The sequence below is a fragment of the Trachemys scripta genome, chromosome 3 (genome assembly GCF_013100865.1).
Source record: "Trachemys scripta elegans isolate TJP31775 chromosome 3, CAS_Tse_1.0, whole genome shotgun sequence".
Classification (NCBI taxonomy): Eukaryota; Metazoa; Chordata; order Testudines; family Emydidae; genus Trachemys; species Trachemys scripta.
The window spans coordinates 58,776,516-58,792,704 of NC_048300.1; the positions used below are offsets into that span (position 1 = coordinate 58,776,516).

Sequence of the window (16,189 nt, forward strand, 5' to 3'; positions counted from 1 at the left end):
CGGAGCCGGGGGTGTATGGATAGAGGGCAGGGGAGTTTGGGGTGGTGGTCAGGGGGCGGGGGAGTGGATAGGGGTTGCGGCAGTCGGGGCAGGAATAAGGGGTTGAATGGAGGCAGAGGGGGTAGTCAGGAAGGAGCGGGGGTTGGATGGGCAGGGGTTCTGGGGGCAGTCAGGGGACAGGGAGAAGGGGTGGTTGAATGGGGCAAGGGTCCCAGGGGGGCTGTCAGGAATGAGAGGAAGGGTTGGATGGAGCAGGAGTCCCAGGGAGGGGAGGGGCAGATAGAAGATGGGGGCTGGGCCCCAACCAGCCCTCCATACAATTTACGAAACTCGATGCGGCCCTCAGGCGAAAAAATTTGCCCCCCCACTCCCGATCTAGCCCAATGTCTGCAATGTCTCAGTAACTAAATGAAGTACAGCTTTCTACAATAATGCTCCCAATCAATGAAATTGAAACTGCAGGATATTGTATGACTACCAGGACTGGCTCCTGCAGTGCTTTCAAACCTAGTCACATGCATGCCCCCAGTTTAGATTAAAACACCATGATGTTTCCTGGTTGTAGTCTGGTGCTGTATGGTGTTGTGGATGAGCTCCTTTATGGAGACCAGGGTCACTACACTGGCTGAATCTGTCACAAATCCTGCTTCTCCTGTTCATTTCTTCCCACAAACATACTCATAGTTCTGGACACGTTAGTCTTCACTCTCCCATTATAGGTCTAAACCCCTAGCTTGTTACAGGAGTCTGAGGGCTGGGGAGGTGGGGGGGAGCAAGGTTGGGCTAATGTCACATAGTGAATCTCAGACCTTGCAACCAGGGGATCTAATCTAATATCTTTGCAGGGGGCTCAGGTTTGCTTGAATTGGTGCTAGTGATCATTGGACAATGTGGTATTTTTTTTATAAGGCTAAAAATCTGAGTTTAATCTATCTGTGTAGGGCAGTCAAATTATGCTTATCACTGTAGTGTCTTGAAACTGATTCTCTTTCCCCAGTGTAGACATTAAGATTTGTTGTCTTAGAACTGATTGCGGCTAGACTTTAGTTTGGTGCCTTATTGCCCCCGCCCTGAAAGTAGCAGATTTCTATTCCACGTTCTTGCTACAAAGTGGTAGCCTCTCCTTTCCTTATGAGACAACTCTCTGGGCGTTCTCCACGTCTTTGTGAGCACGTCTTCGCGAGCCCTCCGCTTCCTCTCGTTACTTATTTATTGCATTTAGCAGCTTATTCAGATGACTCTGCACTTTCTGTCCTCATACACCTTGTCCCCTTCAATGTGCCTCATACATTTTAAAGACAATTTTATTAAAAAATAAAGGAGGTGAGTTAAATAACCTTTGTCCGGCCGAGAACTCAAAGGGAGATTTAAATGAACTGCAGACTTCACACTGCTAAGGAAGTCAAAGTAGAAAATGTTTATTTTTCTTTCTTTCATATAATTTATTGCAGAACATCACAAACAAATGCAGACCCAGTGCAGTGCAAGCAAAGAGTGGGAAACAAACCCTGCCAATTATTTAACTATCTCTGCTTTCTGATCTTTATCCTCTCTGCCAGACAAACGACAAGGTGATATATTGAGGTTGTCATTGTTAGCTCAATATGACATGCTTAAGGTTATCTTTTGCTCTCTGATCCTCAACGAAACAAGGTGAAGGAACCTGATCAGAACTCCTCGTGGCCCAGAATGAGTCTCCTATAAAATGTGCTTTGGACAAGTTCTCTTTCTCCCGAGTGGTGGCTGATGTACTAAGGCCAGTTAATTTCCTTCCTTGCTATTACTTATGTCAGGCTTATACTGAGTACTGATTTGTGAGAAATCCTTTGGTATTTGTGTTAAATCTTACCCTTTGGTTATCACTTTCCCCACAGCAGCTAGTGTCTTGTCAGCACCAGTGTGGTGTGATTTGTACAGGCAGAATTAAAAAAGAAAACAAATTATTTTATTCAACAGGACAGATGTTCAAATACAAGATACGAGTATTTGTAAAAAGAATGGTGATGTATCTATCCTGGGAGAAGGTGCCATTCTTATAAGATTACCAAGCTCATGAGCACATCAGAAATATCCATGTAGATTAGATTAATATCACCAAGCAATTGCAGGGCAAATCAAAAGGAAGCTACCTGAAGGAAGGGCGAGAGAAGTGAGATGGTGGGAAGGGGTGGGAGCAAATCAACAGCACAAAATTTCCTTTCCTGAATATTTTTCTTCTGAGAGCGAATCAGCTGTGTGTCATCCCACGTCTGCTCACTGAAATGTCTGGAAAGTCCCTAGCACATCATGGTCACTATAATAAACAAACACACAATAATAAATAATGTCTCTAGATCTATTGATTTGTCAGTAAGGCAAGCTGGCTTTGGACCCTTGCTAGTTGTTCCTTTCCAATACCAACCTTCATTCTATCCCTATCTTCTGGTATGTTTGTAATGTGTGTTAGGGCAAAATGGGAGAAGAATCTATCTGGAACAGTTTCTAGGCTCTCTGTCCTTTCAAATAGGGTTTCCAGGCATCCGGTTTTCGAACGGAACACCTGGTCAAAAAGGAACCCTGGTGGCTCTGGTCGTTAAATGTCCAGTTGGCGGGGCTGGCAGGCTCCCTACCTGACTCCGTGCGGCTCCCAGAAGTGGCAACATGTCCCTCTGACTCCTAGGCACAGGGACAGCCTGGGAGGCTCTGTGCACCGCCTTGCCCCGCTCTGAGCGCTGGCTCTGCAGCTCCCATTGGCCAGGAATGTGGCCAATGGGAGCTGCGGGAGCAGCGTCTGCGGCCAGGGGCAGCGCGCAGAGCCCCTGGCTGCCCCAGCATCTGGGAGCCGAAGGGACATGTTGCTGCTTCCAGGAGCCACCTGAGGTGAGTGCTGCCCGGAGCGCGAACTCTCTCCTGCACCCGACCCCCTGCCCCAGCCCCTTCCCGCATCCATACTCTGTCCCGGAACCTGCACCGCCTCTGTACCCTGACGCCCCAGCCTGGAGCCCCCTCCCACACTCTGAATTCCTCAGCCCCAGCCCAGAGTCCCTCCTGCATCCCAAATCTCTCAACCCCACCCCAGAGCCCACGCCCCCAGCTGGAGCCCTCACACCCTCTTGCATCCCAACCCCCCTGCCACAGCCTGGTGACAATGAGCAAGTGATGGAGGGGAGGGGATGGAGGGGAGGGCAGGGCCTCGGAGAACAGGCAGGGCAGGGGGTGGGGCAGGGTGTTCAGTTTTCTGCAAATAGAAAGTTGGAACCCTACTTTCAAACCCCATTTCCATTCCCCTCACTAAGTCTTCTTTCTGGCCCATGACTATAGATCTCTTCTCTAATAAAGTGATCAAACTCTGCTGCCTCAGCCTCCCCACATTTCCTGCCCAAGTGTTCATTTTGTGTTTCATCATTCTATACATAACGCCTCTCAGAGCATGCCCACCTATTGCCTTGTATCCAGCATCACTCCAGCCCTATCATAACCATACAGCCCTCTTACCAATACCAAAAGTATATTTTTTCCCCTCAGAGCTAGGGGTGGAGAAACCCAGCAACCTGCTCTACCTTCCTGCAGAGTGGGTCATCTGTTGTAACAATAGTCACTGATCACAAAATAATTTGGACTTGTTTAAGTGCCAGGGCTCCAGCAAGTAGTTTTGTAACAATGTTCCCCTGCTGTCTGAGTCGGGGCCCTGCTCTGATATAGAATATACCCCACTGGTGTGAATACTGGGGAGCGGAGGGGTGAATTTACAGTTTCTGTTCCATGAGCATTCAGGCGAGTAGGCCTTCATTTCTTGAGTTTTCACAGAAAAGTGTGAGCATGGCCAAAGCAAAATCAGTTGTCAAGTTTGTGTGAATCCTTTGCAGGGTTTTTGTTGTGTGATTTGCTCTATTCTGATGAATGAAATGCCAGGGGTGTATTAGGTAGATCGCTGTGGTTCTTTAAACGCTCACTGAATTAACTGGGACTGTTCACTTGAGTAAAGCCAGGAGTGAGCTACCAGCGATTGCCTGGGTGCAGAGGGGCTGAGCTACTACTCTCGCGCATGTCTAGAGAGTGCAAGACACGGCTCCGGCTGGCCGTGCCTGAGTGAAAGGTGCGCGCCGCCTCCACCTAGTGGCCGCTGCCGTTCATTGCAGCCTGGGCCTGCGGCCGGCTCCGTCCCGCAGCGCAGCGGAAGAACTGGCCGGGGGTGGACAAAAGACGCCAGCCCGCCCCCAGCCCAGCCGGGTTGTGAGCAAGGGGAAGGCGCGTGCAGTCAGGCGAGGCCTGTTCCTGGGCCCGCGGGGAGCTGGGGAAGGAGCGGCTGGAAGGGGGCTGCTGGGTGGGAGCGGGAAGGAAGCTCAGCCCTGGCCAGGAGGGGGTATCTGGGGGCAGGAAAGAGCAGCCTGGTCTTGGGGGACGCTAGAGCGAGGGGGTGGCGAGGGAGCAAGAGCTGGCCAGGGCTGTGGGGCAGAGGAACTGGGGGAGAATGAGCCCGAGGGGGGAGATGTTATGGGACAGATGGCAACAGAGGAATTGAGGCAGGACCTTGAGTTTGTGTGGGGTGTTTTTAATTGCCCAGGTGGCCGCAGAGGGCTTGGGGAGGAAGTGGGGAACCTTTCCAGCCAAGCAACCTCCCTGATATTACACTTCAGTCGTAGCTTCGCAGGCCATGGCCATTGGTTGGACCCACAGCATGGAAGGTTTGAGAACCAAGGATTGCTGGGATTTGGAAAAGGTAAGACATTAATTGGGTGGTTGGGTTTGGGAGATGGGAAAGATGAGGGACTTGGAAGAGGTTGGGGAGATGGTCTGTCTTTTGAAATGGCCTGCATAATGAGTCAGATGGGCACCCCAGAGGATCTGGTAGCCCCTGGGTATATTGGTCCCTCACATGATGGACCTTGTGAACATTTTTCTGTCCTGTTCCATATTAATGGCTCTATGATCAAGCACTGACCAAGGACAGTTTAGTTTAGTGACTCTTAAAATAGTCTTTAGTGTGGAAGTAAGAAATGTGGGCATTATGGCTTGTTGAGGGTTTGCGTGTATCTTGTTATTTGTACCTTGAAAGAATATAAGGAAAATTTATCACCATAAATATGTTCATTTTTTGTAGATGGATGAAGGGGCAGATAGGTGTTTTAGGCTCCAAAGGGTTTCCTTGTTAGACTAATAATTTTTAAGATGGTCAAATTTTGGAATAAGTAGAAGCCCTGTCATTCCCTCATCGGCCTGGTCTACACTAACTATGTCAGGGGAGTGACTTTTTTTTTTAACTGACATTGTTATACTGGTACAGCTCCTTGTGGGGACATAGTGATATTGGTATAAAGGTGTCTTATACTGGTGTAGCTTATTTCCCTTCCCATATGGGAATAAGCTATACCACTGTAAGCACTTTCATACTAGCATAACTGTGTCCCCACACCTGCAGGTTGTACTGCTTTGACTATACTGGTATAGTTAAAGCATTACAACTTTCATGTGTAAGTCAGCCCTTAGTGTAACACCTTTTCTGTAAGCTCATGGTGTATTTTCTTGTTCTGTTGTTGAGGGTGTCTATGGATACGTCTATACTTCAATGTAAGCCCAGGGTTAGTGAGACTTGAGTCACCCTACCGCAGGTCAGTTATCCTAGGCTTGAGTGTCTAAATTGTATCTAAACCCTAAATTAAGATTTAACTTTGCTCGAACTCAGGGCTATGGCTTCCACACTGTAGTCTGCAGACCCCAAGTCAAAGTAGAAGTTTGAACAGCCCACCAAACCCATTGCAAACTCAGGAGGCTCTCTGAGCAGTTCTGCAGAAAAGGACCTAGGGGTCACAGTGGATGAGAAGCTGGATATGAGTCAACAGTGTGCTCTTGTTGCCAAGAAGGCTAACGGCATTTTGGGCTGTATAAGTAGGGGCATTGCCAGCAGATCGAGGAACGTGATTGTTCCCCTTTATTCGACATTGGTGAGGCCTCATCTGGAATACTGTGTCCAGTTTTGGGCCCCACACTACAAGAAGGATGTGGAAAAATTGGAAAGAGTCCAGCGGAGGGCAACAAAAATGATTAAGGGGCTGGAGCACATGACTTATGAGGAGAGGCTGAGGGAACTGGGATTGTTTAGTCTCCAGAAGAGAAGAATGAGGGGGGATTTGATAGCAGCCTTCAACTACCTGAAGGGGGGTTCCAAAGAGGATGAAGCTCGGCTGTTCTCAGTGGTGGCAGACGACAGAACAAGGAGCAATGGTCTCAAGTTGCAGTGGGGGAGGTCCAGGTTGGATATCAGGAAAAACTATTTCACTAGGAGGGTGGTGAAACACTGGAATGCATTACCTAGGGAGGTGGTGGAGTCTCCTTCCTTGGAGGTTTTTAAGGCCCGGCTTGACAAAGCCCTGGCTGGGATGATTTAGCTGGGAATTGGTCCTGCTTTGAGCAGGGAGTTGGACTAGATGACCTCTTGAGGTCCCTTCCAACTCTAATATTCTATGATTCTATGATCGTGTGCTTGCAGATTGGTGATCAAAAGAGAATGGGTTAACACTGACCTGAGCTGCTACTGTTCTCCAAGGGAGGGGGTTGGCTTCTATTTGCAACAGAGTGGAGTGCAGATTGTTGGGATCGAGAGGAGTAAGGAAGTTGTCCCATGGAATTGTGGGATACTTCTGGATGACTCCTAGGACCTGAGTCAAGCAGGGCTGCAGCTACTCTGCAAAGCAGTAGAGTTTGGACCCTAGGTCCTGGCTTCACTTGAGCTTGGACCCTGCAGGGTTCTGGGACCCTGGGTCCGAGCCCTGGGTTAGTGCAATTGCAGTGTAGATGCAAGGGGGGTTAGACTTGAGCCTGGGCTCAAACACAGGCTTATGCTGCAGTGTAGACATCACCTTTGGGGGCATTCCCCTGGTTTGTTACTCTGGGTGACTCTCTGGCTCTTGTTGATTGGCAGGCACCTCCTGTGCAGAAGACAGATTGTGGGTTTTGGCTTATGCTGGCTGCAGAAGGATGATGAGGTGTGCCTATTGGATAAGGAAGTGCTTAGTATGCTGGAGATTTCCTCTTCTTGTTTCTCATTTCATTTTGAGTGATCAATTGGGCTGCTTTGGAACTGCTGTTTACAACCTGTAATTTGTATAATTTGATTTGACAGTAATTCCATTGTCGTTACATTTATTTACAAGACATTCCCTGTGATTTGTTCATTTCTTATCTGTTATCTTTGCTTCTCTAATCATGACTTTTCATAACAGTTGATCATTTTTTTTAAAAAAGTGTTTGTTTTAATTCTGAGGGATTGCAATGTTTTGCTGGCTGCAAAGATGGTGTTTAGCTGTTCACTTTAACGTCTAATGAAGAGCCATGAACTATGGTACCTCTTTGTCTTTGCTTGCAAAAGACACGATAGACTGAATTACCCATTTGTAGTCTGGTGTAGCAGATACTTTTGGACTTCGGGCTAGATCCACAAAGGGACTTCAGTGGCTTACTGCCACTATAGGCACCTAAGTCCAACATTTAGGCATAACTGAGATCCTCAGGCCACCTGCTTAGCTGCCACCTAATGCTGTGTGCACTTGCATTTCTACTGGTGGGCAAGTGCAAAATCACCTAAGTCCTGATGCCATCAAACAGCTGAGTGCCCTAGCTCATGAGTAAGCCCCACTGGACTTCTGAAATTAGGCATTCCACTACTTTTCTTGCCTGATCCAGTAGACATGCTCTGAACCCACCTACTGAATCAGGCCCCATGCAAATGACATGTGTGTCTATGTCCATATGTGTCCATCCAGTAGCCCAGTGGTTAGAGCATGCACCTGGAATGTGAGAGACTCAGATTTGCATCCTCTTTCCCTTATTTGGAGCAGGGAAATGAACCCAGGCCTCCCTCATCTGAGGTGAGTGCACTGACGTTATGGCGTGAGTCTCTCTTTTTGGAGCAATTATACAAAATGAAATATTCATTGGAGCAGAAACTTGAACCTGATTGTCCCACGTCCCAGGTGAGTGTCCTAACCACTTGGGTATATAGTTAGGTCTTGTCTACACTGCCACTTCCAGTGCTGAAACTTTCTTCGCTCAGGGGTGTGAAAAAACATCCCCCTGAGCGATGCAAGTTTCAGCGCTGTAAAGTGCCAGTGTAGACAGTGCACCAGCGCTGGGAGAGCTAGTGGAGGTGGTTTTATTACAGCACGCTTTAACAGGAGGAATTGAGAAAAGCCCACCCGAGAATATTCAGTAGCCCAGGTAAGGGCACTTTCCTGCAATGTGGGAGACCTGGGTTCAAATCCCTGCTCCAAACTGGGTAGGTAGAAAAGGACTTTGAAAACTATTCTCCTGCAACTTGGGTGAGTGCCTTAGCCATGGGGCCATTGGCTATAAGGGTGCATGTGTTTGGGGGGAGGGGTTGTCTCCTCTCTTCTCTCTCCCCAAACCCCCATGCCTTTTCTTCTCTCTCTCTTCCCCATGAGAAAAGGCTAACCTGGCTTAGGTACCTAACTCCAGGGGAAGATTCACAGGTGTGAACTCTGACTGAAGATAGGCATCTCCCTTCATTCAGTTGTCTCTGTCCTTTTGTGGATCTGGGCATTCAGTCCTGCCACCTTCCTCTGCATTTCACTCCTGGCTAGCTTAGGCAGCTCCATGCTTTGCTTCTGATTTCTGTGAATCCATTTCTTAGACATCTAACTCTCCCCATACATTGTATTGGGAATCTCAGGGGTGTGAATTCCATTGGATAGCAAGGCTCCCAAGAATTAGGGGTTGCAATGCTAAGCATTGTGATGCCAAAATCCCCTTTGTGGATCTAGCTCTTAGTTGTCTTCTGCCATTTTTCATTTTTTGCCTTTTGCTCAGACTTGACTCCCTACAACATACATGGTTTAACTATAGGGTGCCTGTTAATTTGGGGGGTAGCGGATAGGAACTAAACTATTGGGGCTCTTCTTAAGACTTATTCCATCTGTTACATTATCTTTCACTTAGGATTTATACAAGTACGCAAGCAATGCCCTTCTCTAATGTATGTGTTGCCTGTGGGTATAAATGACTCTGCTCCACAGTTTAAATGGCTAGATGACTTTTTCTCACAATACAACTTGCAGCATTCTCAGTCAGTAAAGACAGGTAAACTTGTGTTCATGCTGACTTTCATTACACTTACTAATATTAGTGTAAGTTTAAGGGCTGCATTTTTAAAGCTACTGTGCAAAGATTTCAGACCCACAAATGTACATGCACTAGGTGTGCCTTCAATACCTTGTATCCACATTTGTAAGCGACATTTGCATATATCAACTGGGTAATGGTGTGCACAACAGGCAGTTAGGCAAGCAATTAATAAATAATAATGATTTTCCCTTGGTAACTGCAATGTATGAGATTGTGATGCCTTGAATAAAATTGTAAAGACTTCAAATACAATTGATAAGTACCATAGAAATGACTATAAAAATAAGTTTAAATTAATGTAGCCTCTGTCAAACAAGCCTAGTAAAATATCTTTAAACAGGTGTCTGAACATTAGTATCTCCATTCTGTAGATGGGGAAACTGAGGTAGAAGAGTTAATCACATGTCCCGGATCACCTAGGAAGTCGGAGAAGAGCCAGGAATGGCACTCCAGAGTCCTCCCTCCAAATCCCCTGTGCCAACCTGTAGACTGCAGAAATTCTATAAAAGCTTCGTCTTTATTGTTTACAAATGCTATATAAAGTGATTTAATCATGTTTGTGCTCATTCAGATATTGTCTGCCAGTGTTTACACCTCCTGTGTGACTCACTTGTTTCCATGCATATTATAGGTTACAAGAAATCCGTTTTTATGCAGTGTTCTTCCTTGCAATTTGAATTATTTTTCCATGTATTTAGAATTTTCCTGGCTATGTGACTTCCTGCATCATTGGCTAACATTACTGCCGTGCTGAGTCTGGGGTTCAGATCTATCTCTGTTCTTCTGAAGTACTGAGGTGATTATCTGCGGATCGCAAGTGTCTCAGCTCCTGTTTTTGGGATTTGTGAAGAAGTAGAGGAGTGAGACTTCTGTCTCTTTAGAAGTGAGAGATCACCAGTTGGCTTTTGTTCCCTGGAATACATTTGAATGTGGCTTACTGCTTTGAAGCAGTGTTCATGTTTTTAGGATTTACATTAAAGTTTATTGCTTCATCTTAAATACACCCACAGTGTATTGAAATTTGCCTTTCTGTAGTCTTCTGTTTTCTTCTCTAGACCTATTTTCAGGCAACGAGTGGCAATCTTCCTCAATAGGGAAGTGACATCCTACTTACAAGTGAGTCAAGTGCTGGTCCAATTAGAACTGTTGTTCCTTTCTGCATTTTAGTGGCTGTTACAGCTGGACGTAGCATTAAGACTTTTATGCTGCAAAAGGTTCAATTTTCTGAACGTTCTTGTTGCATTGCAATGTCAGACTTTAAAGGAGGCATGTGTGCTGTGAGAGAAGACAAAAGTACAGTGGGGTGGTCTCATTGAAGTCTCTGTTTGATCGTGTAACATCGGCCTGTTCCAGAGAAGCCCCAGGTTGAAAGAGCATGGATGCTGCTAGTCAGAATTATTGGACTACAAGTGAATTAGCAGTGATATAGTTGTGGAGTATAGCAAGTTGGTACTGAGGTGCAATGCTGTGCTCTTAAGAAGGGTCCAAGACTTCAGGAGAACAGGGGCTGCTATAGGTCAGCACTGAAGGTGCATTGTTGGGGGAATCTAGAAGAGAAGTAACAGTGTTGAGGTGGTTGGCCAGAATTGACATGCATTGGCAGTGGTGCATAGAGGCTTGGAATTGGAATAGCTGCTTAATGTTTTGAGAGCTAGGAATTGGTTTATGCTCTGGGTGCTGTTTTCCTCTCCCCACCCCCTCCCACCAAGACTAAGCTCCTAATTAAAAGGAGGTTGGGAGGAGCAGGAGGGCAATGCAACTGATGGACATTTTACTGCTACTCCTTTGTTGTGTAAATTAAGTACCTAATGATCTGCATCACAGTACTGTTTTTTGTGTGTTTCAGTGCAGATTATTACAGACTGCATCTCTCTCTCATGAACAAGCATATTCACATGTGACTTGACCCATTTCCAGGGAAGCCCTGCCAAGCAGAGGAATCTATCTTACAATGATATACCAGTCAAAGGATGCAGGAGGTCACATAGGGCCCTTATTCTGTTATATGAGAGGAGCTTACCCCTGTCTTACTCATCATAAGAGGGGTGTGTCGGAGCTTGGGCTTAAAGGGCACCACACCATAATTTTTTTTTATAAGGGCGGGGGGAACCAGGGTTGAAACAGATCCTCAGAATAGAGGAGAGGTGTCTTCAATATGGGGGAAGGGAAAGATGATTTCAACAGAAACCTGTGTCTTCACATGCCTCCCTGCCCTGCCTTTATTTATTTATTTATTTATTTATTTGATCAAACTTGTGAATTTCCTTCAATGCCAGACTCCTGTGTAGCAAGTTTTGATTGTCACTGAGCCTGGAAGCTCAAGTTGCTCAGTGATGACTCCATCTAGGTTGATCTTCTGGAAGGACAGACATTCCACTTCCTTCCTCTCCCATAGGAAAGCTGTTACTGTGCATTCCAGCCTTATCCGTCTATCCAGGGGCCAGTTAAAGCAGGTCAGGAAAATGGTTTTCCTGTTTCTTGAAGATTCTCAAGATTTTCCTGTTTTGCATTGGGATGAAACAAGAGTGGCACCCAGTTTCAAGTCCTTGTTCCAATAAATAGGAGAGATTGAGGAAAAACCCACCCAGAATAGCTAATAGCGTGGTGGTGCCTGAGTCAGACCAAGGACTTGAACCTCGGTCTCCCACATCCTACCTGAGTTCCCTAACCACCAGACTATACTGTGGTGAATAAATCTTTGTCTCTGGTTTTGACCAGGACGTCCACCTTGGATGTGAGCAAATTTTTGTCAAAACTGGTATGTTCCCATGAAAAGGCCACATGGCTACCACAATCCTGAATACAACCTGTGAAGTGTCATTTTTGCTTAATCAACATTTTCCAACAAAAAACTGTTCTGTTGAAAATTTCTTTACCAGCTCTAGTGTCAAGGCGGAAGTGTTTTCTATTTTAATTTTCAGGTGTTTTGTTCAGTCTAGTTTTGAAAATCTCTTCATCTTTTTGACAAGGAGCTGAATGGTGTCTACCCCCCTTGTTCTACTTATTTCCAAATTGGGTCCTCTGAAAAGAATAACACACAATATGAGTGGTAGCTGGTTTCACACACACCCTTCCCTCAAGCTGGGTTCCTGGAGGGAATCTGTCCCTATGAGAGGGCAGTGAAGAGTGACTGCTGCATTTAGATCTTGGCAACTGGAAGAAACAGGCTGAATTCAATGCTATCAATCATTTGAGGGGCCAGATTTGGGAGATGACAGACAGACAGGAGAGATAAGGACTGTGGACTTGTGATCAACACAAATACAGACACTGGTATCCGGGAACTAGTGTAGCTGCATTGATAGAAACCTGTAACATAGACAAGCAAAGCTGTGATTTTTTTTTTTTTTTTTTTTTTTTTTTTTTCAGCAGTAGCATTTATCCTAATGCCAGACAGGAGTATGCTCAGCCAGTGCAAATCGTAGCTATTCTTGTTTCTACCTGGCTTTTCACCAGTGTAGCTATGCCGATTGCCAGCCACTGATGGCTGCATTACAGACAAGGATGCCTACATGAGATTAAGTATCAGAGGGGTAGCCGTGTTAGTCTGAATCTGTAAAAAGCAACAGAGGGTCCTGTGGCACCTTTGAGACTAACAGAAGTACTGGGAGCATAAGCTTTCGTGGGTCAGAACCTCACTTCTTCAGATGCATGAGATTAGACAATAAAACACCCACTTACTGGAAACAACCTCCCCCCACCACCACACTGTGCACTAACCCTTTCTGAGTAAGCCCATTCTGGCTGATGGCATATATCTTCCCTGCTCTAGCCCCACACCTCATGTCTAATCTAGTTTGCAAACTCCTCAGGGCAGTTTGGGGAAGTGTTTGGTGTCACTAGAGATAAATAATAGGGAAGCAGTTGCTCAGCCTCCTCTGAAATTGGCGGAGTCATCAGGGGAAAAGTTTTGTTCTGATAGAAGAAAAAAATCTAGCCCATGGCTCCAAACCATAAATGGACCGAGGGACCATATCCCTCTTCAGTGGTTTAAAATATAAAGGATGCAACGACTCTGCCCTGTCCGGTGGTTTAGTCCCTGTTCTGGGCCACACGTCACACTTAGGGTACGTCAAGACTACCCACCGAATCGGCGAGTAGTAATCGATCTATTGGGGATCGATATATCACGGCTCGTCTAGACGTGATATATCGATCCCCGAACGCACGCCCGTCGATTCCGGAACTCCACCAGGGCGAGCGGCGATAGCGGAGTCGACGGGGGAGCCGCGGCCGTCGATCCCAGGATGGGAGGTAAGTCGAAATAAGATACGGCGACTTCAGCTACGTTATTCCCATAGCTGAAGTTGCGTATCTTACATCGACCCCCCCCTCCCCCACTAGTGTAGACCAGCCCTTAGAGGTAGAGGCTCAGCTGACTTTCTGACTGGCAGGTGCCTGCTGAATGTTCACTACGTATGGGATTTCCTCTGTCCTCATGTTCTGATGCTGAATAATCCAACCTGTTGGCACTTTGAATTCCCTAGCCCAGCTCCACTCCCTGTTCATTCAGGTGCATGTGAGCCCCCACTGCAGCTTGGATGCTGTGAAATGGGGAGCTTTGACAAGACATGGGTGCATCTGTCAAAACCAGTCTGGGTAAGGAGACAATCTATCCCAGTCAGTCAGGGGGGGCTTATAGCTTCTCTCGGCAGCTGCCAATAGGGAGGGAGGGTAAGAGGGAGATTGTTTCATGGGCTCATGAGATACAAGAAATGTCTTTCCTTGTCTTTTCACCTCCCATCAAAGATTGTTCCACCAAAAATGGAATGCAGCACTGTGCACCATCTGACCTGGTGAATTAGGGAAAGGGGAAATAATTTCCAGGTGATTTCCAGCCCCTCCAGGCCACTCTCCACAGCTTCACCATCTCAGCACAGAAAAGATCGTTCAGATCGTAAGGCAGAGAAGAGAGAAATGGTGGTGGGGGGAGTTGCATAGGGTAGGAAAGTCTTGCAATAACAATGAAACCTTCACGTTGGCACAAACAATTATGATTTTCTCCTGCCTGTTTCATTTCTTCATAAACATCCTGATCCCTGAACTGTGTATTCTCTGGACAGCATGTCACTTAATTATTTTTTTGCAGGATGAAAAAACTGTAATTCCACTAAATTAAAAATAGAACTGCAAATGGGTCTGGTTTGATCTCTGTGGCGTCTACAGCAGAGGAACAAGAGTAATTCCAGCAATTAGATGTTAATTGATGTCTGAGCGTATCTATTCCTAGAAACAGCAAGACCATGTATGGCATAACTAGCATCATTAAACAGCATCATTTCCCCTCTGTGCTCTGCTAGCTAGAGTGGAGAAACTCACCCAAGGACTCTCTTCTAGGCGGGAGAGCAGTGGTGGATGATTCAGGAGGAGAGATTCGTACAAGAATTGACCTCATCTTAATAATGGCAGATGATGGGGAAAGGGAATGGGACTAATTTTTCTTTGGCTGATTAAGTTAGAGGAGGTTAAATGCAGAGAATGTCACAGGCTTCCTCGTGTTTTTATTTAGTTTTTTTTTAAAACCCTGTGGTGCACGTTGCCAGTGCTGGTTAGGTCTGCACAGGACCCGCACTATATAATGGACTACACAGGTTTGATGCAAGCCACTCAAATGTAGAGTAGAGAAAAAGAGAAATTTGCTTTAGCCTCTGGAGGCCAGTTACTAATTACTTTCATTAAATGGAATAAGAGATCACTGAATTTGGTATTTTTTTTTCTATTGTACATAACTTCAGATACAGCCATTTCAGTAATGTGATCCTGTTTCTGAGCTGCTTGTGCCTTCACAATAAAGCACAAAGTGCTGTTTGTTTCACTTTTTCATTTTACAATACAATAAAAATCTTTTTCAACTAGAAAAAATGCTAACCTTGGATTCTGAACTGAAGCACAGCACAGAATAATAAATCCTGTGCATCAGCAAAGTGGCTTTCATCTGTGGGTCTTAAAGAGCTTTGTAAACATCAATTAATCCTCCCAACATCCCTGTCACGTAGAGGAGGAGTATTAGCTCCTTTCTGCAGTTATTGTTATGAATTTGTATTGTAATAGCACGTAAAAGACCCAACTGAGATCAAGATCCCATTGTATGTGTTACTGTGTACACTCAATAAGTCCCTGCCCCAAAGAGTTTACATGGCTATAAGACCGGGATCTCAAACTCAGATCACCATGAGGGCCACATGAGGACTAGTACATTGCCCCGAGGGCCACATCACTGACACCTTTTCATACAAAGATACAAAAGCCCCCTCCACCCCCACTCCATCCCTTCCATGAGGCCCCACCCTTGCCCGGCCTCTTCCCACCCCTTCCCCGCCCCCATTCCAACCCCTTCCCCAAAGTCCCTGCCCCAACTCTGCCCCCTCCCTGCCCCTATTCCAACACCTTCCCCAAATCCCTGCCCCAGTCCCACCTCTTCTCCGCCTCCTCCCCTGAGTGCCCTGTGTCCCCACTCCTCCCCCCTCCCTCCTGGAAAGTCCTAAGCTCTGCCAAACAGGTGTTTATCAGCAGGAAGCACTGGGAGGTAGGTGGAGCAGGGGGGACACAGCGCGCTCGGGGAGGCGGAGCTGAGGGGAGCTTGGCTGCCGGTGGAGTCGGCGCCTATGGTGGGGCGCAGGAAAGGGCTGCATGTTTGAGACCCTTGCTATAAGAGAAGAGAGAGAGGGGATAAAGCCAGCACACTAGCTGCCCAGCTATTGTCACATGTTTTGTAGACAGTGTAGCAGAGGTGAGGAGGAATCTGGAGTTAGAGTATAAGGCTTTTCATGGCACTGCTCCCATGTATAAGAGGGAGTATAGGAAAAAGCATGAAGGTGTTTGAGGGACATTTGGACTAATGCAGGGGTGGGCAAACTACGGCCCACGGGCTGTGTCTGGCCCGTCAGATGTTTTAATCTGGCCCTTGACCGCCCGCCAGGGAGTGGGGTCGGGGGCTTGTCCCACTCCGTGTGTGCCGTGACTCCCGGAAACAGCGGCATATTTCCCCTCTGGCTCCTACGTGTAGGGGCAGCCAGGGGGTCTGCATGCTGCCCTCGCTCCAAGTGCCGGAAAGCGCTGCCAATGGGAGCTG

General features: G+C 46.7%; 1 protein-coding gene across 1 annotated transcript in view; it reads right to left on the minus strand.

Annotated features, from left to right (window-relative positions):
• Positions 1 to 1,624: 1,624 nt before the first annotated feature.
• The window catches only part of ZFAND3 (zinc finger AN1-type containing 3), a 275,627-nt gene continuing 261,062 nt past the window's right edge, over positions 1,625 to 16,189 (minus strand). The window contains exon 8 of the mRNA XM_034764817.1: positions 1,625 to 2,293. Coding sequence (XP_034620708.1) covers positions 2,277 to 2,293 — 17 coding nt within the window. The 3' untranslated portion in view covers positions 1,625 to 2,276. The remainder of the gene's footprint in view (positions 2,294 to 16,189) is intronic.